The sequence below is a fragment of the Palaemon carinicauda genome, chromosome 10, assembly GCF_036898095.1.
Source record: "Palaemon carinicauda isolate YSFRI2023 chromosome 10, ASM3689809v2, whole genome shotgun sequence".
Classification (NCBI taxonomy): Eukaryota; Metazoa; Arthropoda; class Malacostraca; order Decapoda; family Palaemonidae; genus Palaemon; species Palaemon carinicauda.
In genome coordinates, this window is record NC_090734.1 from 112,127,508 (window position 1) to 112,152,012 (window position 24,505).

At 43.3% G+C, this 24,505-nt stretch overlaps 2 protein-coding genes across 2 annotated transcripts in view; one reads left to right on the forward strand and one right to left on the reverse strand.

Annotated features, from left to right (window-relative positions):
* Positions 1-24,505, forward strand: part of nesd (nessun dorma) — a 116,312-nt gene that overhangs the window by 22,013 nt on the left and 69,794 nt on the right. The window contains exons 6-7 of the mRNA XM_068381673.1: positions 7,590-7,679; positions 9,281-9,502. Coding sequence (XP_068237774.1) covers positions 7,590-7,679; positions 9,281-9,502 — 312 coding nt within the window. The remainder of the gene's footprint in view (positions 1-7,589; positions 7,680-9,280; positions 9,503-24,505) is intronic.
* On the reverse strand, positions 20,943-22,633 carry LOC137648568 (uncharacterized). The gene is made up of 2 exons (XM_068381479.1): positions 22,527-22,633; positions 20,943-22,425 (listed from the first exon to the last, which is right to left on the reverse strand). The coding sequence occupies exons 1-2, from the start codon at positions 22,631-22,633 to the stop codon at positions 20,943-20,945; spliced, it is 1,590 nt and encodes a 529-aa protein (XP_068237580.1).

Genomic DNA, 24,505 nt, shown 5'->3' on the forward strand with positions numbered 1-24,505 from the left:
TTATTTCGTGCTCGACCACTTGCTGGTACATAGTGTAGGTTACTACCTTAGAATCCCTTTATTTTTATTTCTATAACTTTTAATACTGTATGTATGTCTTGTCACCATATTACAATCCAAATAAACTAGAAAAAAAATGGTACTGTAGTTATTCTTCTTATTGTTATTTCTACATTCTTATTATAATTATTTTGTATTGTATTGAAGAATGGCTGTAGAGTAATAGTGTAGAGAAGTATGAAAGATATAGAGAGAAAAGTGTGGAAGTAAAACGCAGGGTAGCTGAGGCAAAGAGGGTGGCTGACCTGAGGTGGGGTCAGGGATTAGGTCGTTCATGTGAAGAGAATAAGAAGTAGCTTTGGAAAGAAGTGAAGAGAATAAGGAGGGCTGGTTCAAGAATTGAAGAGACAGTGTTAGATGGAAATGGAAGGTTAATGAAAGGAGCGGAGGCAAGGAAAACGTGGGTGCAATATTTTTAAAGTTTACTGAATGTTCGGGATAATAGGGAGGCAGATATAATTGCTGTTGCAGGTGTTAAAGTGCCAGTGATGGGAGATGAGAATGAGAGAGAGATTACAAAAGAGGGAGTGAGGAGAGCACTAGATGAAACGAGAGTATGAAAAGCACCTGGTATGGATGATGTGAAAACTTGAGTTGTTGAAGGAAGGGGGTGTGACTGTACTTGAGTAGTTGGTGAAATTGTTTAATATGTTTTGTGTTGTCATTGGTACCAGTAGATTGGGTTTGTGCATGTATTGTACCACTATATAAGGGTAAGGGAGATGTGCATGAGTGTTGTAATTCAAGGGGTATTAGTTTGTTGAGTGTGGTTAGAAAAGTGTATGGTAGAGTACTGATTAACAGGATTAAGGATAAAACAGAGAATGCAATCATAGAAGTACAGGGTATTTTTAGGAGATGTATGAATCAGATTTTTACAGTTAGGCAGATATGCGAGAAATATTTAGCAAAAGGTAAGGATGTGTATGTTGCGTTTATGGATCTAGAGAAAGCGTATGATAGTTGATAGGAAGGCGATGTGGAATGTGATGAGGCTGTATGGAATTGGTGGAAGGTTGTTGCAATCAGTGAAAAGTTCTTACAAAGGTAGTAAAGTGTGTGTTAGGATAGGAAATGAAGTAAGCGATTGGTTTCTGGTGAGAGTGGGGCTGAGACAGGGATGTGTGATGTCGTCATGGTTGTTTAACTTGAATGTTGGAGTGGTGAGAGAGGTGAATTCTCGAGTGTTTGAACGAGGATTGAAACTGGTAGACGAGAATGATCATGAATGGGAGGTAAATCAGTTGCTGTTTGTGGATGAAACTGTACTAGTTGCAGACGCGGAAGAGAAGCTTGGCCGATTAGTGACAGACTTTGGAAGGGTATGTGAGAGAAGGAAGTTGAGAGTTAATGTGAGTAGGAGTAAGGTTATGAGATGTACGAGAAGGGAAGGTGGTGCGAGGTTGAATGTCATGTTGAATGGAGAGTCACTTGAGGAGGGGGATCAGTTCTTAAGTTCTGTTGTTACAGCAAATGGTGGAGTGAAAGCAGATGTACATAAGAGAGTGAGTGAAGGATGCAAGGTGTTGGGGAACAGTGAAGGGAGTGGTAAAGAATAGAGGGTTGGGCATGAATGTAAAAAGAGTTTTGTATGAGAAAGTGATTGTACCAACTGTGATGTATGAGTGATGTATTGATTGGAGTTGTGGGGAATGAAAGTGACGGAGAGACAGAAATTGAATGTGTTTGAGATGAAGTGTCTGAGGAGTATGGCTGGTGTATCTCGAGTAGGTAAGGTTAGGAACGAAGTTGAGAGGCTGAGAACGGGTGTAAGAAATGATTTAGCAGCTAGAGTGGATGTGAATGTGTTGAGGTGGTTTGGCCATGTTGAGAGAATGGAAAATGGCTGTCTGCTGAAGAACGTGATGAATGCAAGAGTTGATGGGAGGAGTACAAGAGGAAGGCCAAGGTTTGGGTGGATGAATGGAGTGACGAAAGCTCTGGGTGATAGGAGGATAGATGTGAGAGAGGCAAGAGAGCATGCCAGAAATAGGAATGAATGGCGAGCGATTGTGACGCAGTTCCAGTAGGCCCTGCTGCTTACTCCGGTTGCCGGGGAGGTAGGAGCAGTAGGGGATTCAGCGTTATGAAGCTTCATCTGTGGTGGATAACTGGGGAGGGGGGCTGTGGCACCCTAGCAGTACCAGCCAAACTCGGTTGAGTCCCTCATCAGGCAGGCAGGAGCAACGAGAGGGAAGGTCCTGTTTGTTTTCATTTGTTTGATGTTGGCTACCCCTCAAAATTGGGGGAAGTGCCTTGGTATATGTGTGTACAGTGATACCTCTGGATACGAAAGTTTCTGCTTACGAAAAATTCAGGATGCGAAAAGTGATTCGAAGATTTTTATGCCCCAGGATATGGATAAAATTTCAGGATACGAAAACCTTACGAGATCCCAACTCTTCGCCGAGAGTAATTTTAAAAAGCGCGCGCCGCCTGACTTTGAACTTGGGTAGACTCACTTACAGCCTCCCGCTCACCCATTGGTTATCTCCCTACTCAGACGCTAGCTGACGTCATAAGATCCTGCTTTCCTATTGATCGGCAACTATCCCAGCTTGCCTACGCACGGGCGTTCATCTCTCTCTCTCTCTTTTCGTTCCGACCGCGGTATCGTTACCAGACATTGTGTGCTTTCGCTTGTTTGACTTAGTGTTAATATACAGTACATTCGTACGCCACGTGTTATCGTTAATAAACATTCGTTACTGTGCACTGTACTGTATTAGTGTTTACTATACATAGACTGTATATAACGTTACGTAGTGTATTATATTACGTATTACTGTAGGCATGGGTCCCAAGAATGTTGGCGAAGGAAAGAAGAAGACGATGCTCTCGATGGAGACGAAACTTGAAATCGTTAAAAAGTACGAGTCTGGCATGCGTTTAAGTGCGATCGCCAAGGAGTATGGCCGGAATCCGTCTACGATAGGCACCATCCTGAAGCAGAAGGCGGCCATCAAAGCAGCAACACCTTCTAAGGGCGTCACTATTTTCTCCAACAAGAGAACGCACGTGCATGACGAGATGGAGAGGCTGCTTCTTGTGTGGATCAAGGACAAAGAGATCTCAGGAGACACCATCACTGAGACTACAATTTGCCAGAAGGCCTCCGCCATTTTCGGTGATCTCGTGCGTGCTCAGGCCGAAGAAGGAGCAGGAGAAGGAACATCCCAGCAGGAACCCCAAGAGTTCAAGGCTTCTCGTGGGTGGTTCGAGAAGTTCAAGAAAAGGACTGGCACCCATTCAGTGGTACGGCATGGGGAGGCAGCCAGCTCGGACACGAAGGCCGCCGAAGCCTTTGTTAAAACGTTCGACGAGTTGACTCTGCAGGAAGGCTACAGTTCGCAGCAAGTTTTCAATTGCGACGAAACTGGGCTTTTCTGGAAGAAAATGCCTCGTCGGACATTCATCACGGCGGAGGAGAAGAGGCTACCCGGACATAAGCCTATGAAGGACAGGCTTACCCTTGCTTTTTGTGCAAACGCCATTGGGGACTGCAAGATAAAGCCCCTGCTGGTGTACCATTCAGAAAATCCCCGAGCCTTCAAAGTCATTAAGGAGAACCTTCCCGTGATGTGGAAGGCGAATGCAAAAGCCTGGGTAACGCGGCAACTGTTCATTGATTGGGTGAATGTCTGCTTCGGTCCGACTGTCCGAAAATATTTGGAAGAAAAGCGCCTCCCTATGAAATGTCTGCTGGTGTTGGACAATGCTCCAGCTCACCCTCCTGGCCTCGAGGAATATCTTCTGGCCGAGTATTCCTTCATAAAGGTCCTGTATCTACCGCCTAACACCACCCCTCTCCTCCAGCCCATGGACCAGCAAGTTATTTCTAATTTTAAAAAATTGTACACGAAGCATCTCTTCAAGAGATGTTTCCAAGTCACAGAGAGTACAAACCTCACTCTGCGTGAATTTTGGAAAGATCACTTCAACATCGTGATATGCCTCAAACTCATCGATCTCGCTTGGCAGGAAGTTTCGAGGCTTACCCTAAACTCATCTTGGAGGAAGCTGTGGCCTGATGCTGTCTCTGCACGAGACTTCGAGGGGTTCGGGAAGCCTGGAGGAGAAGCCGAGATCGTTGACGATCCTGAACCAATTCAGCAGTCTGAGGTGGCTGACATCGTACATCTTGGTACGTCCATGGGGCTGGAAGTTAGCGCGGAAGATATCGATGAACTTATCGAGGAGCACCATGAGGAGTTGACGACGGACGACTTGAAGGAGTTGGAGACGATGCAAGTGAGTGATTTTAAAGAGCAGCTCTCTAGCGGTGATGAGGAGGATGTTGCACCTTTGAAAACGGCAGACATCAAGGAAATTCTTGCATGTTTCCATAAAATGGCAGACTACGTCGAAAAGGAACATCCAGAAAAAGTTTATACCAACCGTGTGCTTCAACACTGCAATGACGTTTGCCTAACGCATTTTAGAAATGTGTTGAAAAGTAGGCAGAAACAAGCTTCAATGGATAGTTTCTTATTAAAGAGGCCAGCAGTATTAGTAGGCCAAGACAAAGGTGAAAGTGAAGAAAAGAAACAGAAAAGAGGAAGGGATGAAGAATTAGAAGGTGAAAGTAAAGAAAAGAAACAGAAAAAAGAAAGTGATGAAGAAGTAGAAGAGATTTAGAAAATAAGAAAAACGTAAAGTTATAAAAAAGCAAAAAAAAAAAAAAAATTCAATTTTAGGTTTTATGTTACCGTTAAGTGTTAAAGTAATTTTTTCTTTCATTTTTATAGTTTTCCATACGTAATGTTAAATGTTAATTATTTCTGCCATTTTTTTATTTCGTAAAGTTTAAGTGTTAATGTGTTTAAGTGTGTAAATTACTGTACGTAGTCTGTCACTTGTTACGTTTTCTGCCTTATGCCATCCTCCTCTGCCGCGACTTAGCTATCGGACATCGTCTCAATCAAAAGGTAAGTTTCAACTTTTTTGTTACACTAATTAACTGTAACCTTTTTTTCAGAGTGTACAGGTATCAATCATTAATTTAGGTGTACGTACAGGTAACAATACACCTTCACTGATCTAAATGCTTTACGTACATACAGTACCGTAACTTTTATACAGTAGTAAAGAAAACGGACCGTTTTCTTTGGGCTTGGGGGGGATAACTTGGCTATAACTACATTATTGAATAATCTCATAGTGGTTTCTGGAATGGATTAGGCTGTTTTTAACGGTTGTGTTAATTATTGAATGATAGAAATGGCTGCATTGCATGTTTATTACTACAGTTTAGCATGTTTATGAAAGAAAAGGTGACTTTTTATAAGGCTTGGAACGGATTAGGCTATTTACATGTAAAACGCGACTCAGGATACGAAAATATCAGGATACGAAACCGCATCCTGAACGGATTTATTTCGTATCCTGAGGCATCACTGTATTGTAGTTACTTTGAAACTTACAATCAAATTCGGCATTATATGACCCATATCATTTTGATATATTCCAAGACAATTTTCTTGTATGAAGAAATTGTTGGAAATGATTATGTACTTTGATATTGTTAGGCTACAAAAGTTTTGACTTGTTTTTGTTTAATGCCATGTTGTCTAGAGGGGATTATTGGCTGCTTTTCTGTTTAGGGCAGCCCCCTGTCTTTTTTAATTACAGTCAGCCCTTGTTTTACGTGAGTTCATCCTTTGCGATTTCACTTACATACGACACAGAGTAAAGCAATGCCTATTAAACAAATAATATCCTTTTTGCAATAAAAAATCTCGCTGTGTGTTATCAAATAGCCCTTGCTCCTTTGCACTGGGCTTGCGTCGCGCCACTTCCCTCTCCCTCCACCCAGCTCGTCTCAGCTCTCGCTGTACACTGTGTATCCATTTACTGTGTTAAAAATTTACAGCTATACAGTATTTGAAATAAAGTGGAGTTTGATTAAACTGGTGTTTCACTTAACTTTATTCAATAATAATTCATGTAATATTCACATTTTAGTATCGTATTTGTAAATAAAAACAGCAAATTATAATCTTTTCTGTTGTTTACATTTATACGATCGATAGGTATGCTTGAGTGATTATGTGTGTGTATGTGTGTGTGCACACAACCAATAATAATTGCTATAAACAAACAGTATGAAAACTATGATACCCTATAATATATTGGTATTAATTTAATATTCATTATGAAGATTTTTTTTAATAAATTTAGAAATTGTATAAACGATACTCCTTTTTATTCGTATTTGCATGTAATCAAAACGTTGATTGTTAGGTTGGTATTGTGACTGCGTTTACGCAATGATTATTATGTTACTAATGATAGTTTTATTATTATCTTTTAATTTTCTAATCCATTGAAGTAGAAGATGGAATAAATATTATTACTGGGTTACTGTACTGTAGATGTATCGTGCAAGAGACGACGCATAAGGAGTTGCTCCATGCGTCAAGAAAACTGCGTAGAACTTTATAAAAAAGTGGTTAGTGGTTGTTGTATAAAATGTAGACACTCTAGTTAATCTTGAATTGTTTTAATATTTTACAGTACAGAACAGTAAAGGGTGTTACACCTGTACAAGTTTTCTTATAAACTACAGTATGTATAGTATCTATTTACTTTAAATGTATGTTGGCTACGTGTGTGGTGGGTTGTCAAACGCTTACAGTACAGTTATGCTGTAATGTATTGATATTACTGTACATATATTACATTAATATACTGTACACTATAGTGTCTGCGAGTGTTATATTACAGTATTTCTAGAAAGGAACAACAGTGTTCCGTTATAGTGTACTGTACAGTAAGGGTATGAGGACTACTTGGTAAAATTATAGTTTACTCTAGTACAAATATTGTACTGTAGCCTTACTGGGTCCAGTATGTAGTCTACATGTATGCACATGTACTCTACACTGTACATTTGATTATAAACTGGTAAAAACCAAATAAAAACAATATCAGGTAGTACTTAGTGTGTTAATCAACCACTTGTAAGCAAGGGGCAGTTACTTGTTAGGTTAGCTGTTATCCCACCCTAGGGAAACAGGCATTTGCAAATTTTTTCTTTTTGCACCTGTCTCTATTACCTAACCCTTTCAAAAAAGAGGTCTAACTGTATAACAGCCACTATCAGTCAGTGAGGATTGGTTATACAAACATTTTTCTAAAATATTTTATTCAATGTTGTCCTAGTTTTGGGTAAAATTTACCACATTGTTATATAGTTCAAATTTGAAGCTGTCAGGTTTCATTTTTCATATCATTTGAAGATATGCTCATAAGAAAGTTCGAGACTACCCTGTTTAGCTGACATCTTTTTTAACTGTATTGCTAGAGTTTTTTATAATTGTCATAAGCATATGGAGAATAAAATTATTTGTTAAAATCATAGTTATCTTTGGACCCTGTAATGTATTTCAATCATTATACACTTGAGATTTTTCATCAAAAATAATCACTTGAAATTTTATTTTATCAGTCTATTTTACATACTTTACACTTCTATAAGAATCATATGGTATTAAGCTTTAGTTAAAAGAACCTTGATAACATTCCAGGTTCTTTTATAATCACATATGGCAAGCTTGGGACCTGGAGGAAGAAAGCTGTTGCTATGATGAACACCTCGTTACAAGAAGACTCGCACTGTAAGTATCCAATTTGTGCTCAGTTGTTAGCTTATCCTAATAATTTGTTTAGCTTTGTAAAGATAGTATGCACACTTTTCAAGTTTTCTCACAGTTGAAAAGCTGGAAGCTAAAGGTTTTGTTGTAGAAAGCTGATGGAAGGAAAGCTAGTGGCTCAACTAAGGTGGAGATAAAATGGGAGACTTCCAGGGAAGCGTGTTTTCCTTTTCCAAAGAAATTTTCAACTCTTGCTGGCATCTATTTGAATAATTTCATAATCTGTTTTAAGCTTTTTCTGGGATTCCAAAAGAATTTTTCAAGCTAGTCTTCAATTGAAATGATAATTCTCAGTCTTTATGTTATATGTTACCACTGCTATCACTTCTTGCCTTAAAATCCCTGCATTTCATCCCGAATGAAATGAAAGTTAACAATGTTGACACCATCTTCCTCCTGAATCTTACAATCTCTGTCAGCCTTGCAATATTCGTCCATATAAAGTTGCCTTTAGTTTAGTCCCTCCCAAGCTAGTCTCACTATTTGATCTGTGCATTCAGCACACCTCTATTCACTCTAATGTAAAGCAATGTTGTCAGTAATTTCTAGTTAATGGCTTCTACTTTTAGATAATGAACTTGACTTGAAGTAACCCTTAATAACCAAGGACAACATTCAGTGTTCCCTAAATGTATAAAGTACTCTCCCAGCAAAAGTAAAAAGGTGAGAGGAACGCTTTTGGGCAAAAATCTAATCCCGCATACTTGACCGAGCTATCCGATGTTAAAAGAGTAACAAAGTAAATATCCTGGCCCTTGTGTAAAGTGCATGCTTCATTCACTTGGAAGCATCCAAAGCCTTTATCTCAAGAGACTAATCCGCAAAGCAGTTAGACCACTCACTTAGCTTAGCCCATCAGTCGAGATAATGTACCAGGGTGTAGTGCTTGGACCCAACAAGTGAGAGTCGAGATGTCAATGGCTAAGATTGCACTTGGGTCACCCTATAAAGATGCTATGCCTAACACCCTCATAGTGGGTTAGTTACTGCTTAATCCACAGGATTTAGCCGAGATTAAATAAGGATATAATTTTTTCTGACCCATCCATTGTGGTCTTTTGATGATTTTACCTGGACTGTATTCAATCTATAGGTGATTAAGGTGATGTCAAAGAATCTGGTTTTATCAGTACTATAGAAATTTTGTGCAAAACATTATAATCTATAAATTTTAAATCATGCACTGGAAGAGGTGATGTTTCTACCTGAACACTTATGAATATCCTCCCTGAAATATTCATATCACAGACATTAGCATTTGAATAAGGCTGAGGGAGTACTTTTTTGGGTTGTTACTTATTAACATATGGCTTTAGCCTTTTGATTGTAATCACCAGTAACCCATGAATCTGTGATCAGGACTTCTTGAACCTTTTCATTATTTGGAAACTAGATAGATATATTAATGATATTTCAGCTTGTTACTGAAGAATGTGGACTTCTTGCTGATGATAGTGAATAGTGAAGAAGCTTGAATTCTTCTTGTCATATATCCATGCCTTTGATGGTTATGTATGATCGAGTAAATAATTGATCATTTGATGTAAAAAAATTTGTTTTTCCAGATATCGAGACATCGAGACAGGACGTATACCATCATCCGTGGCCTCTGAACTTCGTCAGTTGGTCAAAATTGCTAACGTTGTTCAGAAAGAAATCGAAGCCACTGAAAGGTTAGGAGGCGAAGATGAGGTTGATGAAGAAAAGGTATCAATACTTATTCATCTCCATAAGACATTAGAAAATTTAAAGGCTAGATTTGATTTAATTCAAGAGCCAGTGCTGAGGTAGGTAAATATGTAAACTTATCTTTAGTTTATATCTCTTGTATCTCATATGCCCTCTTTTGATTTACATTTAGGCTGTGATGTGGTGGTTCATTTTTATTTTCATTCATTGCTGGGTACTTCTGCGATTACAAAAACTTTGGTGATTTCTGGTTTGTGCTGAGTGAAATGAAGTAGTCCTTCCTCTCAGGCAATCATATTGTCATCTCATCTCCCATTTAATCTTTGGTGATCATTTATGTATGAATTACTCTTTACAGTTCATGACTTCTCTAGCTCTGCTACAAAGCTTTGAAATTCTCATTTTTTCCACACTTCCTGAATCCCTGTGGGACTGGAAGTCTATTTCCCCTTTCCCTTTCCAACTAGAAGAGTGTTAGATTGCTCTCCCCTACGGGACAAAGCATGAAAAGTAGTGATAGAGGTATACTTTGTTATTAAAGGTAAAATTGTGTTCTGTATTTAAAATGTTGACTGGCAATTCATATTGTATGCGAACAGCTAGCGCTCTCTCTCTCTCTCTCTCTCTCTCTCTCTCTCTCTCTCTCTCTCTCTCTCTCTCTCTCTCTCTCTCTCTCTCTCTCTCAACTTCCGGTGGATGTAGTGAACTGTAACATGGTAAACAAATGAATGTTTAAACTAAATTTCCTCTACCCAAGAGCAAATGTAGTCTCCACAGATAGACTAAAAAATCTTTGAAACATCCAAAATCCTCACAACTTGCTCTCTAGGCAAGTGTATTGTGTGTGACATTAAGAAAACTGTTAATTATTCTTTGCTGTGTATATTTGGTCTCAGCTGCCTTTCTTAGTCCTTTACATTTCACTGCTCCCTCTTATAATTTGATCCTTGGTTGTCAGTCTTCAGGTATTCTGCTTCACTTTCCGTCACTCATTCAGTACTATCATCTTTGGACCAGTAGCCATGAAACTGGAGTTAGTTGTCTAATTATACATTGTTGTGATACTATTCTAATCTCCATTTGTAACAATTAGTTACCATTGGATGTCTTCCAATAATGATGAGAGTTTCAATGTTGTTATCAAACTAAGTCTGGAATGGACTGGGGAGAAGTTGTATTGATGTTTTCTTATAAAGATTTTTCTTGTTTTGTTTTAAAAATAGGATATGTATGATACAGTACAGTACTGATGTTTTGCTTTGCATAGCATTAGCAATTTTCCATGGAATAGATTTTAGAAATACAGCATAATTTTTTTACACTCTTGAATAGGTGCCTACACGGTAATACTATAGTGTAATACTATAGTTTGTTGGAGGCACCATGAGGAAGGGCAGTGAATGGTGGAATGATGGAGTGAAAGTAAAAGTGGAAGAGAAAGAGGGCTTTTGAAGAATGGCTGCAGAGTAATAGTGTAGAGAAGTATGGAAGATACAGAGAGAAAAATGTGTAAGTAAAGCGCAAGGTAAGTGAGGCAAAGAGGGCAACTGACCTGAGGTGGGGTCAGGGATTGGGCCATTCTTATGAAGAGAATAAGAGAAAGTTTTGGAAAGAAGTGAAGAGAGTAAGGAAGGCTGGTTCAAGAATTGAAGAGACAGTGAAAGAGGGAAATGGAAGGTTGTTAAAAGGAGAGGAGGCAAGGAAAAGGTGGGCGGAATATTTTGAAAGTTTACTGAATGTTGAGGATAATAGGGAGCCAGATATAATTGCTGTTGCAGGTATTGAGGTGCCGGTGATGGGAAATAAGAATGAGAGAGAGATTACAAGAGAGGAAGTGAGGAGAGCACTTGATGAAATGAGAGTAGGAAAAGCATCTGGTATGGATGGTGTGAGAGCTGAGATGTTGAAGGAAGGGGGTGTGACTGTACTTGAATGGTTGGTGAAATTGTTTAATGTGTGTTTTGTGTTCTCAATGGTACCAGTAGATTGGGTTTGTGCGTGTATTGTACCACTATATAAGGGTAAGGGATATGTGCATGAGTATTGTAATTCAAGGGGTATTAGTTTGTTGAATGTGGTGGGAAAAGTGTATGGTAGAGTACTGATTAATAGGATTAAGGATAAAACAGAGAATGCAATCTTAGAAGTACAGGGTGGTTTTAGAAGAGGTAGGAGTTGTATGAATTGGATTTTTAAAATTAGGCAGATATGCGAGAAATATTTAGCGAAAGGTAAGGAGATGTATGTTGCGTTTATGCATCTGGAGAAAGCGTATGATAGAGTTGATAGGGAAAGAAAGTGGAATGTGATGAGGTTATATGGAGTTGGTGGAAGGTTGTTGCAAGCAGTGAAAAGTTTCTACAAAGGTAGTAAAGCATGTGTTAGGATAGGAATGAAGTGAGCAATTGGTTTCCGGTGAGAGTGGGGCTGAGATAGGGATGTGTGATGTCGCCGTGGTTGTTTGACATGTATGTTGATGGAGTGGTGAGAGTTATGAATACTCAAGTGCTTGGATGAGGATTAAAACTAGTAGACGAGAATGACCATGAATGGCAGGTAAATCAGCTTTGTTCCGTAACTGAAATACAAACCACGCTATTTACATGGGGTATTACTTTCGGCGTAGCTGAAATGGCGAGCCATTAGATTTTTAACGAGGGTTAACTACCCCCGCGCTAGTTAGCGAGGGGGTAGGGGAGGGGTAGCTAGCTACCCCTCCCCCCACACACCGGTGAACTGATTCACTTCGCTATTGGCTCGGGTGGTGGGCGGACGTGTCTGCTCCCGCCCTCGCTTGGCAGCCATTAATGTTTTGTCTTTACTTAATTACTTACTGTTCTTATACTTAATATATATGTAAACATTCTTTATGTTTATGTATTTATTTGAGTATAGAAATTAGTAAGTTTCCTTTTCAGTGTTGTGCTGTGTGTGTAGTGTACGACTACGTCACCGCGTAGTCTCAGGCCACCGCGGTTGCACTTTGTGGGGAATGGTCTCTTGGTCCTTCGGTCGTTCCTTCGGCTTCCGATATTCGGCCGCCGTTGGGAATCGTCATCGCTGGACTTTCTCCATATATATGTTTTCTCCGCTGTTCCTCCTTCCCTGCGGGGAACTTAGAATCTCAGCGAAGGGAACATGGGAGTTTAGATTGACTACGGTCTCTCTCTCTCTACTCGAGGTCGTTCACCCATTTACTACTACTACATACTATTACGGTAGCTTCTTTCCCGTTGCGGGTTGAGTTGCTTTTCCGTTTATTTGTCTCAATTATTTTCAATGAAATCTAATTGTATTTGTTAACTTTTCAGCTTCTGTAAAGAACACTTCCCTTTGGGGTTCAGTAGTTCTTACTTTGTGAACATTCTTAAATGAATTACATATTTATAATTCTGTTTTCGTTACAGTTCTCTGACCTCCCCTTCCTCCTGTGAATGTCAGTGGGGGAAGAGGGCGCATACCTGATTTGTAACTCTTATGTTCTATTCCCTCGGGGTTTCTCTGTGGAGTTCCTCCTGGGGGAATTTTTGTTAACTAATTATTTATTTCATTTTTTTCCAGTACGATCTGGTTTCTTCGTTTGCCTAATGTGCCAACGAAGCAGAGATGCCCTGTTTGTACCTTGGGAGTCTGCTGTTGCTGCCGCCTCTCGGACGTCGTCATGGGCGTGTTCCCTTCTCTTAGAAGTTCTCCCGTGACAACTGTCAGCTCTTTAGTTCATCTTAGAACGCTCAGGAGGTTCGCCTCCAGGGGTGGGTAACTTCCCTTCCGAGGAAGGTTTCCTTCCCAGGTATGAGTTTTTCCCCTGCAGGGGGGGAACTTCTCTTACCTTGATAATTCCTGGATGGTTTTTTTCCTGGTCCTCGGGCAGTTATGCTCTTGGTGCTTTGTAACCATGCTCAAGGGGCTGAGCGGTTGCAAGACACGACCGTAGAATTTCGTGCGACTATGCTCTTGGGGCTGATCGGTCGCACCTGCAGCTATGCTCAAGGGGCTGAGCAGCTGCAAGATCTTGTGACCTCTCTCGTTCGCGAGGGAGGCCACTCATAAGGATTCCTCTTCGGAGGATTTCTCCTTATAGGTCAGCTAGCTGATCCAACTTCCCTATGGGGTGCCATCATCAGTGTCTTCTAGTCTCTTCTACGAAGTGTTCACCTCTCTCATTCGTGAGAGAGACCACTCATAGAGACTCCTCTTTGGAGGACTGTTCAGACCAGCCAGCGGTTCGGGACCTCTCCGCAGTTCACCATCTCCTAATCCCGCTGACCTGCCGTCTCCGTTCCTGGCTGCTGTCGCTCTGGGCGCCTACGCACCCCGTTGGGGCAAAGGGGCTTTCTCACACTGTGAGTAAGCCCCTTAAGTGCCTGGCATCACCCTACGCTCCAACGTTTTCCTGTGCGTTCGCGCGCAATTGCACGCAAGCGCTCGCCTACTGTTCCTGCTGTTCCTGAGATTTCCATCCAGGGAATCCTGTTCCAGTCCTAATTGTCCCAGTTCCGGATTGTCCTTCATCTTAGCGCGCTCGTGCTACGCCGATGATATTCCTACGCCAACGATCTTCTTTTGCGCGCTAGCGCCGACGATCTTCTTACGCGCTAGTGCTGACGATCTTCTTCGCGCGCTAGCGCTAACGATCTTCTTCGCGCACAAGCTGCTGACGATCTTCTTCGCGCACAAGTGCTGACGATTTTCTGACGCGCGCAAGCGCTGACGATCTTCAAAGCGCCGACGATCTTCTTCACGAGCGAGCGCTGACGATCTTCTTACATGCGCAAGCGCCTACGATCTTCGTTCACGCGCTAGCGCCGACGATCTTCTTTTGCGTGCTAGTGCTGACAATCTTCTTATTGCGCGCAAGCGCCGACGATCTTCGAGTGCCGACGATCTTCTTAAGCGCGCAAGCGGCGACGATCTTCTCTCACGAGCGAGCGCTGACGATCTTCTTACGCGCGCAAGCGCCCGCGATCTTCGAGCGCCGTCGATCTTCTTACGCGCGCAAGGGCTGACGATTGTCAAGCTCCGATGATCTTCTTTGGCACGCTAGCGCTGACGATCTTCCTACGCACGTAAGCTCCGACGATCGTCCGCGCTCAGGCTCCTATGGTTCCCCGCACCAACGATTTTCTTACGCGCTCAGCGCCGACGATCTTCTTACGCGCACAAGCGCCGACGATCTTACGTGCACAAGCGCCGACGATCTTACGTGCACAAGCGCCGACGATCTTCTTACGCGCGCAAGCGCTGACGATCTTCTTTCGCGTGGAAACGCCGACGATCTTTCAGCGCCGTCGATCTTTAGCGCTGTCGATCTTCTTTCACGCACAAGCAACGACGATCTTCAAGCGTTAACAACCTCGTACGCGTGCGTGCTGACAGCTGCGCCCACGCGCCAACATTTGTCACGGGCTCTTCAATCTGATTCCTGCTCACCCAGTGATGTCCCGCCCGCGCGAGAATGTTTTCAACAGTTTCTCGCGCACGACCCCTGGTTTTTCCCATCGCGTGAGCGCCAGCGTCTCTCGCGCGCGACCCCTGGGGTTTTCCCATCGCGCGAGCACCAGCGCGCACCCTCTACCAAGGTGAGATCTTCTCCCACCGAACCAATGGGAGAAACCCCACCTCGAGCAGAAGAATCGTCCCGTGTTAGGGAGAGAAGAGCCCTCAGTCTTCTTTGTTGGAGTTACGTATCCCTCCTAGGAGGGAATTGAAGAACTCTTTAAGAGTTCCCCCAAGTAGAACCTTGGGTACAGTGACTTTGCTGCCAGTTCACCAGGAAGAGAGCAGCATGACTCAGAGCACCACTCCATGGAAGAGCCTTCCAGGGGAGTCTCTCTTGAGAGACTCTCTAGCCGGCAGGTGACATTCTCGACATCAGAGTTCCTGAGTCGGGAAAAGGTCGCGGTTTTGCCATATAGGCCTCTTCGTGGCTGGATGTCTGGCTAGGGTCTCTGGGCATCCTGCTGCAACCCGAGGATCTGTCCAAGGAGAGCATCAGGAAAGCCCTGGAGACCTTCCTCCTCTCGGGCAAACGTACCATCGAGTTTCTGGCCTACCAAGTTTCGAACTTGTGGGCAAACTCGATCTTGAAACAACGTGATGCGGTGGCCGAGAGGTTCCACTCGAAGGTTCCAGTCGTGGATACCTGTAGGCTCAGACACTCTTCCATCTTGGGAAAGTCTGTTTGAGGCCAAGGGTACGGAACAGGCAGCTGAGAGGTGGAAGAAATCGTACCACAATTCTCTTCTCCAAAGGGCTCTTACATGTAAGCCCTACAATCCTCCAGCACCTCAACAACCTCGCCAATCCAAGACAACGAAACCGGTAGCGGCAGCAAAGACGAAAGTGTCCAACCAGTAGCCCTTTCCTGTCAGAGACAAGGTGGGCGTGTAGTCCTCCAGGGAAGGCAAGAATCCTAGAGGGAGGGGCCAAGGCCGCGAGCACTAGGATTGGCAATCCCCCCTGCATGTCCACCAGTGGGGGGATACCGGCAAGTTGCGCATTCAGGTGGCAGCAACTCGAGTCCGATTCCTGGACGATCTCTGCGATCAGTCAGGAATATCGCGTCCCGTTCTTAACGTCTCTTCCGCCCCTGACAGCGAATCCAGTGGCGTTGAGCTCCTATGCCATGGAATGGGTAAATGGGCTAGCCCTTCGGGCAGAATTCAAGACCATGCTCAAGAAGAATGCTCTCCAGGAGGTCGTCGACGGCTTCCCAGGCTCCCTCAGTCAACCCTTTCTCGTAAAGTAGGTGTCTGGAGGCTAGAGACCCGTCATCGGCCTCGCATCCCTGAACAAGTTTGTCAAACAAACTCTGTTCAGCATGAAGACAGCAGACACGGTCAGACTTGCAGTGAGACCTCAAGACTTCATGTGTACACTGGATCGGAAGGACGCATACTTCCAGATCCCAATCCATCCGTCTTCCAGGAAGTACTTTAGGTTCAGCCTAGACAACAAGATCCACCAGTTCAAGGGGCTGTGTGTGGTCTCTCCACAGCACCTCAGGTATTCACCAGAGTGTCCACCCTGATATCTTTGTGGACACACAGGATCGGCATCCTGTCTCCTCCGCTATCTGGACGAATGGCCAATCTTGGCAGACTTGGAGTCGACCCTTCTTCGACACCAAGACAAGGTTCTGGGACGTTGCCAAGATCTAGGGATCATGGTAAATCCCGAGAAGTCTTCTCTGCCTCCATTTCTACTACTGGTATATCTAGGCATGATATTGGACACCAACTTCCACAAAGCCTTTCCATCAGACGACAGGATAGCAAGGCTGAGGAGGGTCACAGATCCTTTCCTCGGACGAGAAGAGCTTCCAACCCAATCGTGGTTCCTTCCCTACGGCACCTTTTCCCCCTTGACTCGTCTGGTTCCTAACTGCCGCCCAGGAGGAGATCCCTTTAATGGCGGCTCAAGTCCTGGTGGAATCAAGGCCTCGATTCCCCGGACATTCTGGTCCCTATGGGTCCGGCGGAACGGACGGACCTTCAGTGGTGGGGGACGGAGCTAACCTTCAAAGGGGAGTGGATCTTCTCGTCCTCCCCCCGGATTTGATGCTGTCTTCGGCCGCTTCAAAAGAAGGGTGGGTGGCCCACGTTCTGAACCACAGGATCTCAGGCCTCTGGTCAGAATCAGGAAAGTGCCTCCACATAAATCTGCTAGAATGAAGGCCGTATATCTGGCACTTCAACAATTCCAACAGATCCTGGCGACTCACTCCGTGGTGGTCGTGAGCGACAACACCACGGTAGTGGCTTATATCAATAAGCAGGGAGGTACCTTTTCACAACAGCTATCCCATCTTGCAGTAGAGATACTGAGATGGACCAAAGTCCACTCGGTTCCACTATCGGCTCGCTTCATTCCGGACAAGAGGAATGTGCTCGCTGACAGTCTGAGCAGAGCATTGCAGATAGCGAGTACCGCAGAGCATTGCAGATAGCGAGTACCGAGTGATCTTGGGATCACCTAGTAGCCAACAAAGTCCTGACTTTGTGGGGTTCCCCGACGGTGGACCTGTGCGCGATGGACTTGAACTTCAAGCTTCGGCTGCACTGTTCCCCAGTCCCAGACCCCAAGGCACTCTGGCAAGATACCTTCCAATAACGATGGGACAACATCAACGTTTGCGTCTTCTCACCGTTCGGTCTGATGAGAAGGGTACTCAACAAGACCAGACTATCGGTCAACTTGTCAATGACCTTAGTAGCTCCGCTATGGCATCATGCAGAGTGGTTCCTGGACCTTCTGCAGCTCCTGACGGAACTCCCGAGAGATCTTCCTCCACGACACGAGCTACTCAAACAATCACACTGCTACATCTTCCACAAAGCCATAGCATCACTTCGGCTTCTTGCCTGGAGACTATCCAGCATCTCCTCACAGAGAGAGGCTTTTCGCAACAAGTTGCGGAAAGGATGTCTGGACACCTGCGAAAGTCATCTGCAGGGGTCTACCAGGCGAAGTGGAGAGTCTTCTGTGGTTGGTGTCGTGGAAGGTGTATCTCTCATCTCGATGCCACTATTCCAGCAATAGCGGAGTTTCTTGGATATTTGCGGGAAGAAATGCGCCTTTTGGCCTCGGCGGTGAAGGCTAACGCTCAGCCTTAAGCCTGTCCTTCAGGCTGAAAAGAATACACATTTTTTTCCTCGCTGGAACTTTCTTTGCTCATACGAAGCTACAAACTTACCTGCCCTCAGTCGGGAGTGAGACCTCCTCCATAGAACGTGGTTCCTGTTCTCAGGGCTCTTAAGAGACCTCCGTTCGAACCATTACGCCAGGCTTCTGATCAACACCTGACTTGGAAGACGGTGTTCCTGCTCGCTTTGGCTTCAGCCAAGCGTGTCAGTGAACTTCATGGTCTCTCATACGACGTCGCCCATTCAAAGGGATGGGGAGAGGTAACGTTCAGGTTCGTCCCTGAGTTTGCAGCTAAGACTCAAAACCCTGGAGTTCAGGACCCGCAGTTCAACTCCTTCAGGGATTCGAGTCTCCGTTCTGTAACAGATAACCCAGACCATCTCCTACTATGCCCAGTAAGGAGTCTGAGGCATTATCTTAAAGAACAGCTGCAGTTCGTCCTCGCGTGTAAGCCCTGGTTGTGAGCACAGGAAGGACGAACTGGAGGGTCACCATCTCAGCTGGGATTCGAAGGGTCATCCATCATGCCCTGAATCCGGACCCTCCTCCGTCACGTCGCCCTAGAGCGCACTATGTTAGAGGCATCGCAACGTCCTTGCCATTCAAGAGAAACTTCTCTGTGACGCAGGTGCTACAAGCTGGGGTCTGGAAGCGTCAAACGAACTTCACAGTCCACTCCCTGCAGGAAGTGACCCACAGGAGTCTCGATACGTTTTCTATCGACCCTGTGGTGGCTACACAACAGCTGGTCTAACCTCAGGCTCCTTAATGGACAGGTAGCAGAAGGTTGAGGGCATTGTTACCCGGTTTTAGACTGCATGAATGAAAAAGTATGTCTGGCCCTTACTCTTTTCTTCATCCTCCCCTCTCTTGGGGAAAGCAGCATCCTGGGTTCTCTGCATAGCTGACCTCAAACCACTGCAGGTAAACCATGCTTCCTTGTGTTCCTAGTATTAATATAATACTGTCGCGTCCCCCATACCCTGACGAGGTGGTATTGGGAACGTCCTAGACTAAAATTCCATCTAAAGGACTTCAGGTCAACTTTCTAGGACGAGTCACACTTCATTCCTCCACACACAAGCTTACGTAGGCCGCATGTTCCTTGCGAAGCAAGGAACTTGCGAGGTGCAGGGACTCCTTTTCTCGAGTGCTGCTCACTCGGATTCTGAGTCCCTGGGTAAAGCCAAAGCCAGTATGGCTGGGACTTTCCACCCTACCTAAGGGTTAAATCACCCCATGTAAATAGCGTGGTTTGTATTTCGGTTACGGAACAAATGACAAATTCGGAGGTGTGTGGGGGGGGAGGGGTAGCTAGCTACCTCTCCCCTACCCCCTCGCTAACTAGCGCGGGGGTAGTTAACCCTCGTTAAAAATCTAATGGCTCGTCATTTCAGCTACGCCGAAAGTAATACCCCATGTAAATAGCTAAGGTTTGTATGGTTAGGAAAAATACAAATTATCTCCGAATTTGTCATGTTGTTTGCGGATGATACTGTACTGGTTGCAGACGCGGAAGAGAAGCTTGGCCGATTAGTGACAGACTTTGGAAGGGTGTGTCAGAGAAGGAAGTTGAAAGTTAATGTGGGTAAGAGTAAGGTTATGAGATGTACGAGAAGGGAGGGTGGTGCGAGGTTGAATGTCATGTTGAATGGAGAGTTACTTGAGGAGGTGGATCAGTTTAAGTACTTGGGGTCTGTTGTTGCAGCAAATGGTGGAGTGGAAGCAGATGTACGTCAGAGAGTGAATGAAGGATGGAAAGTGTTGGGTGCAGTTAATGGAGTAGCAAAAAATAGAGGATTGGGCATGAATGTAAAGAGAGTTCTGTATGAGAAAGTGATTGTAACAACTGTGATGTATGGATCGGAGTTGTGGTAAATGAAAGTAACGGAGAGACAGAAATTGAATGTGTTTGAGATGAAATGTCTAAGAGTATGGCTGGTGTATCTCGAGTAGATAGGGTGAGGAACGAAATAGTGAAGGTGAGAACGGGTGTAAGAAAGGGATTTTGACGAAGGAAAAATCTATTTCTGGGCGAGAGACCTGTGCCACCCAGTGAAATGCTCCATTAGCATCATTTCTAAGGTATATAACTGCTATGTATTACCAGAGAAAAAAAGTTGCATAGGAATGCCAGGGATGAACCCAGCTCGCTCACCTAAATAGGTGTCGGTATAAGAAACTGGGGCGTGAAAACCACAACCAGAGGTCTCGTGCCATTTAGATATCTCCTCTTCAAATATCCCCGTTACGAGGTGCCATTCTACAACCGCTATTGAATGCTACTACCATTATCTCCACCCACGCCAACTTCGTCACTCCTCATAGCACCCAAGCTTGGGCTCATTCTGGGAGGGAAGTAGAGGGTGGGTTCAGTGGGCGGCACAGGTCTCTCGCCCAGAAATAGGTTTTTCCTTCGTCAAAATCCCTTTTCTGGGCTCCACCTGTGCCGCTCCGTGAAATAGTACAAGAGAAATGGTCCCAAAGCTTGGAACTAACACCTGAGAGGAAAGTAAATTAAAGTCAAAATATAAAAAAACATGATTTAATACAAATAGTAAATAAGAATACCAAGTATTCCAATGAGTTGATTAATTCCTTAATATAAAGGGTAGATGGGTAAGTCAAGTAATTGCAACAATAATTCCAAACTATGGAAGTAAAAGTGAAAGTGCAATATAAATAAAAAAACTGTAAGAATAAATAATTATTTACATTCCTGAAGGTAATTACAAACATATCAACTCAGGGGATATTAAGACTATTTACAGACATGAAAATATAAAAGTGCACCATAAGGGTGCAGCCCAGGTGAAAAGCAAAACAAAGCTAAAGTAGGGACAATAAGTAAGGCAGGTAGGAGGAAAAAAGAAGGGTAGAACAAGTAAATGGTTATGGATCAAGATTTTCAGGAGGAACCACATTCCCTGCTGCCACTGTTGCAAATTTTAGGGCTTCCAAAGGTTTTAAATAGTGGCCTTTAAAAACTGCTGGGGACTTCCAGCCTGTATATTTAGTAAGTTCATCAAAATTCATATGGCGAAAGTAATTAATAGATGTAGCTACAGCTCGTATATCGTGAACATGTGGGAATGATGCAGGGTTAGCCTGTTTAATGAAATACAGAATCTGTTGTCTGATTCCTTTCAGGGTAATGGTTCCTCCATTTTCTCGAATAAATAAGGGCCCTGCGGACTTATTGGAAGTTCTATTCAAATAGGCTTTCAAAGTAGTTACTGGACAGAGGGATGGGTCCTGTGGAAGTGGAACAATCTTCCAGGGGGACCATCTGTTCTGAGGGTCTTCATTTTTTGCTAAGAACCTATTGTCTGGAGAAATTAATATTTTTCCTGATGAGAGAAATTCAATATGACCTGGATCTCTGGACAAAGCTGAAAGTTCAGATATCCTGGCTCCAGATGCTAGGCTCATTAAGAACAAGGTTTTCCTTAATAATGGAACATAATCACAAGACTCGTTAGGAGTGTCAGAAGCCAATTTAAGCACATCATTGAGAAACCAGGAAACTGAGCTAGGACGAGTTGATGGTTTCAATCTGGCACAGGCTCTCGGGATGGACGAGTAGTATGTATCCGTAAGGTCAATATTAAAACCAATTTTGAAAATCTTCTCCAAGGCTGATTTAATTGTGGTAATAGTACTAGCCGCTAGGCCTGATTCAAAAAGAGTTCTAAAGAAGGAGACTGTCAGATTCATAGTCGTGACCTCAGCTTTTGAGTCCTTTAAAAACTTTGCCAGTTTTTTGACAGCTGAATCGTACTGTCGAAGGGTGGAGTCCCTTTTATCTGATTCTAAAAATAGGGTATTTTGAGGATCAATATCTGCGTCTCTTTGTGCTGCAAATTTCATTAAGTCCATAAAGTTAGGGCACTCTGAATTCTTGAGGAAGCTAACACACTGCGAGTTTGTACTACTTGTGTTAGTATTGTATTGGGGATCTGTTGAGGGCAGAGACCCAGTTCCACCAGAAGGGGGAACCAGTTGCTCTTGGGCCAGTTGGGGGCTACTAGAGCCACTTGGCCTCTGAAAGTCCTGAGTTTGTCTAGGACCTTCATTAATAGATTTATTGGTGGGAATAGGTAAATTTTCTCCCAAGTGTTCCAGTCCAATGACATAGCGTCTGTGGCGAAGGCCCGAGGATCTATGTTGGGGGCTACATAGCACTTTAGTTTGTGGTTGGACTCTGTTGCAAACAGGTCTACTTGGAGACCCGGAACCTGAGATAGAACCCACTTGAATGACTTCTGGTCCAACGACCACTCCGACTCTAGCGGAGTTGTTCTCGAAAGTGCGTCTGCCACCACATTCCGTATTCCTGCTAGATGAACCGCTAACAGATGCCAATGGTTCACTGCTGCCATGGAGAATATTGCTGTCATCACATAGTTTATGTGACCTGACTTGGAACCTCCTCTGTTTATACAGTGGACTATAACTTCGCTGTCTAAAACTAACCTGATATGTTGCTTCTTGGCTGGAGCAAGTTTTTTTAGGGTCAAGAGCACTGCCATGGCTTCTAAGACATTGATGTGAAATTGGCGAAGTGTTATGTTATCGACCATAGTCCCTGGGCCTTTTTGTACTGGGAGTAACCCCCCCCCCCCAGCCGGTTAAAGAGGCGTCTGTGTGAACAACCAATTTTGGAGGTGGAAATTTTAACAGAACGGATTTTGCCAGGTTTTTTGGCTTTCGTCCATGGCTGAAGTCTCTTCCTCAGAATAGGCGGGATTCGAGCTATCTTGTCTCGACATTTGTTGTTCGCTTTGGAATGCCATACTCTATTTATATCATTCAGTCTGTCCTTCAGAACTATGTCTGTTACTAAAGCGAACTGGAGGGCACCTAGGATTCTCTCCTGATTTCTCCTGGACGTCAATTTGTCCTTGAGAAAACTCTTTGTATTCTTCGCTATTTCTTTCCTCTTGGCTACCGGGAGACACAGGGTGTGTGTGCGCAGATCTCATTGTAGCCCTAGCCATTGAAACTTTGTCTCCGGGACCAGCCGTGATTTCGCGAAGTTGATCTGAAAACCTAAATATTGGAGGAACTTTAGCACTTTGTTGAAGGAAGCTCTGGGTGATAGGAGGATAGATGTGAGAGAGGCAAGAGAGCGTGCTAGAAATAGGAATGAAAGGCGAGCGATTGTGACACTTCCAGTAGGCTCTGCTGCTTCCTCCGATGCCTTGGAAGACTGCGGAGGTAGGAGCAGTAGGGGATTCAGCGTTATGAAGCTTCATCTGTGGTGGATAACAAGGGAGGGTGGGCTGTGGTGCCCTTAGCAGTACCAGCCAAACTCGGTTGAGTCCCTTGTCAGGCTGGGAGGAACATAGAGAGGAGAGGTCCCCTTTTCTGTTTCATTTGTTTGAAGTGCCTTGGTATATGTATGTATATACTCCTCTCTACTTCAATTCTACATTTGTCAGTTCAAAATTCACATCATTCATCCTTAAATATTAGATAGAAATATAGAATCCATGTCACATTGTTGTACCTGACCTTATGTCGTACACTAACAATGAAGTACTGATCTTCACGTGGAAGCTTATTGATGTAACTAGTGTATGTGGTTTTTATAAAATGATGGAAGGTTGTAAGTATTTTTCATGTTCAGTATGTGTAGGAAACTTGGTAGTCACTTTTAGGGAAAAAAATCAACCTATGTTGAAAATTGATTTACGTCGGATCTCTTGGAATTAATTAACAATGTGGGGCGTGATATTACTGTACAGTGCCTTATGTGTTCAGATCAGTTGATATATCTACTCAGTCACTACCATTTAGTTTTAATGCTGATCCAAAAATTAGGAACAATAGAATAATTTTGTTCCAAACTCTTGAGTAATTGCATCATGGGTAATTATATCAATGGTACTTGAAAGTCTATTGACAAATTCAATTCTGAATAAGTAAGGGGACTTAGTTAACCTCAGTTAAAACACTGAAATTAAGAAAGCATATGATATAGTGAAGGTAAATTCTTTTAGTTGAGTCTTATAAACAATGGACAGGTCATTGTGTTGTACAGTGTTCTTTATACTAAAAATAAGATATACATAACAGTACTATTTCCAAAGCAGAAGAATTTTCATTTCTTAGGCATCACTAACGAAATGAGTGACAGAAATTACAAAGACTGGATTCAGTAAATGCACACTCAGTTTGCTTGAAAAGGAATAACATTTGAGATACAAACAATACTTAGGTAATTGAGCGACTACTAATCTTGAAACTATAAATGCTTTAACTCACTTATATAAAAACAGAATAATCATATACTTATAAAAATAAAATAAAATCAAATATTAAAAGAGTAATTTGCTCAACCCACCTAAATATGGAAAGAAATGAAATTTGGGAATTAGACCAATGAAGAATCGTGCATGAAGTAAAACATGGTAATAATTGGAGTAAGAAAATACGCTGATTAGCTACAA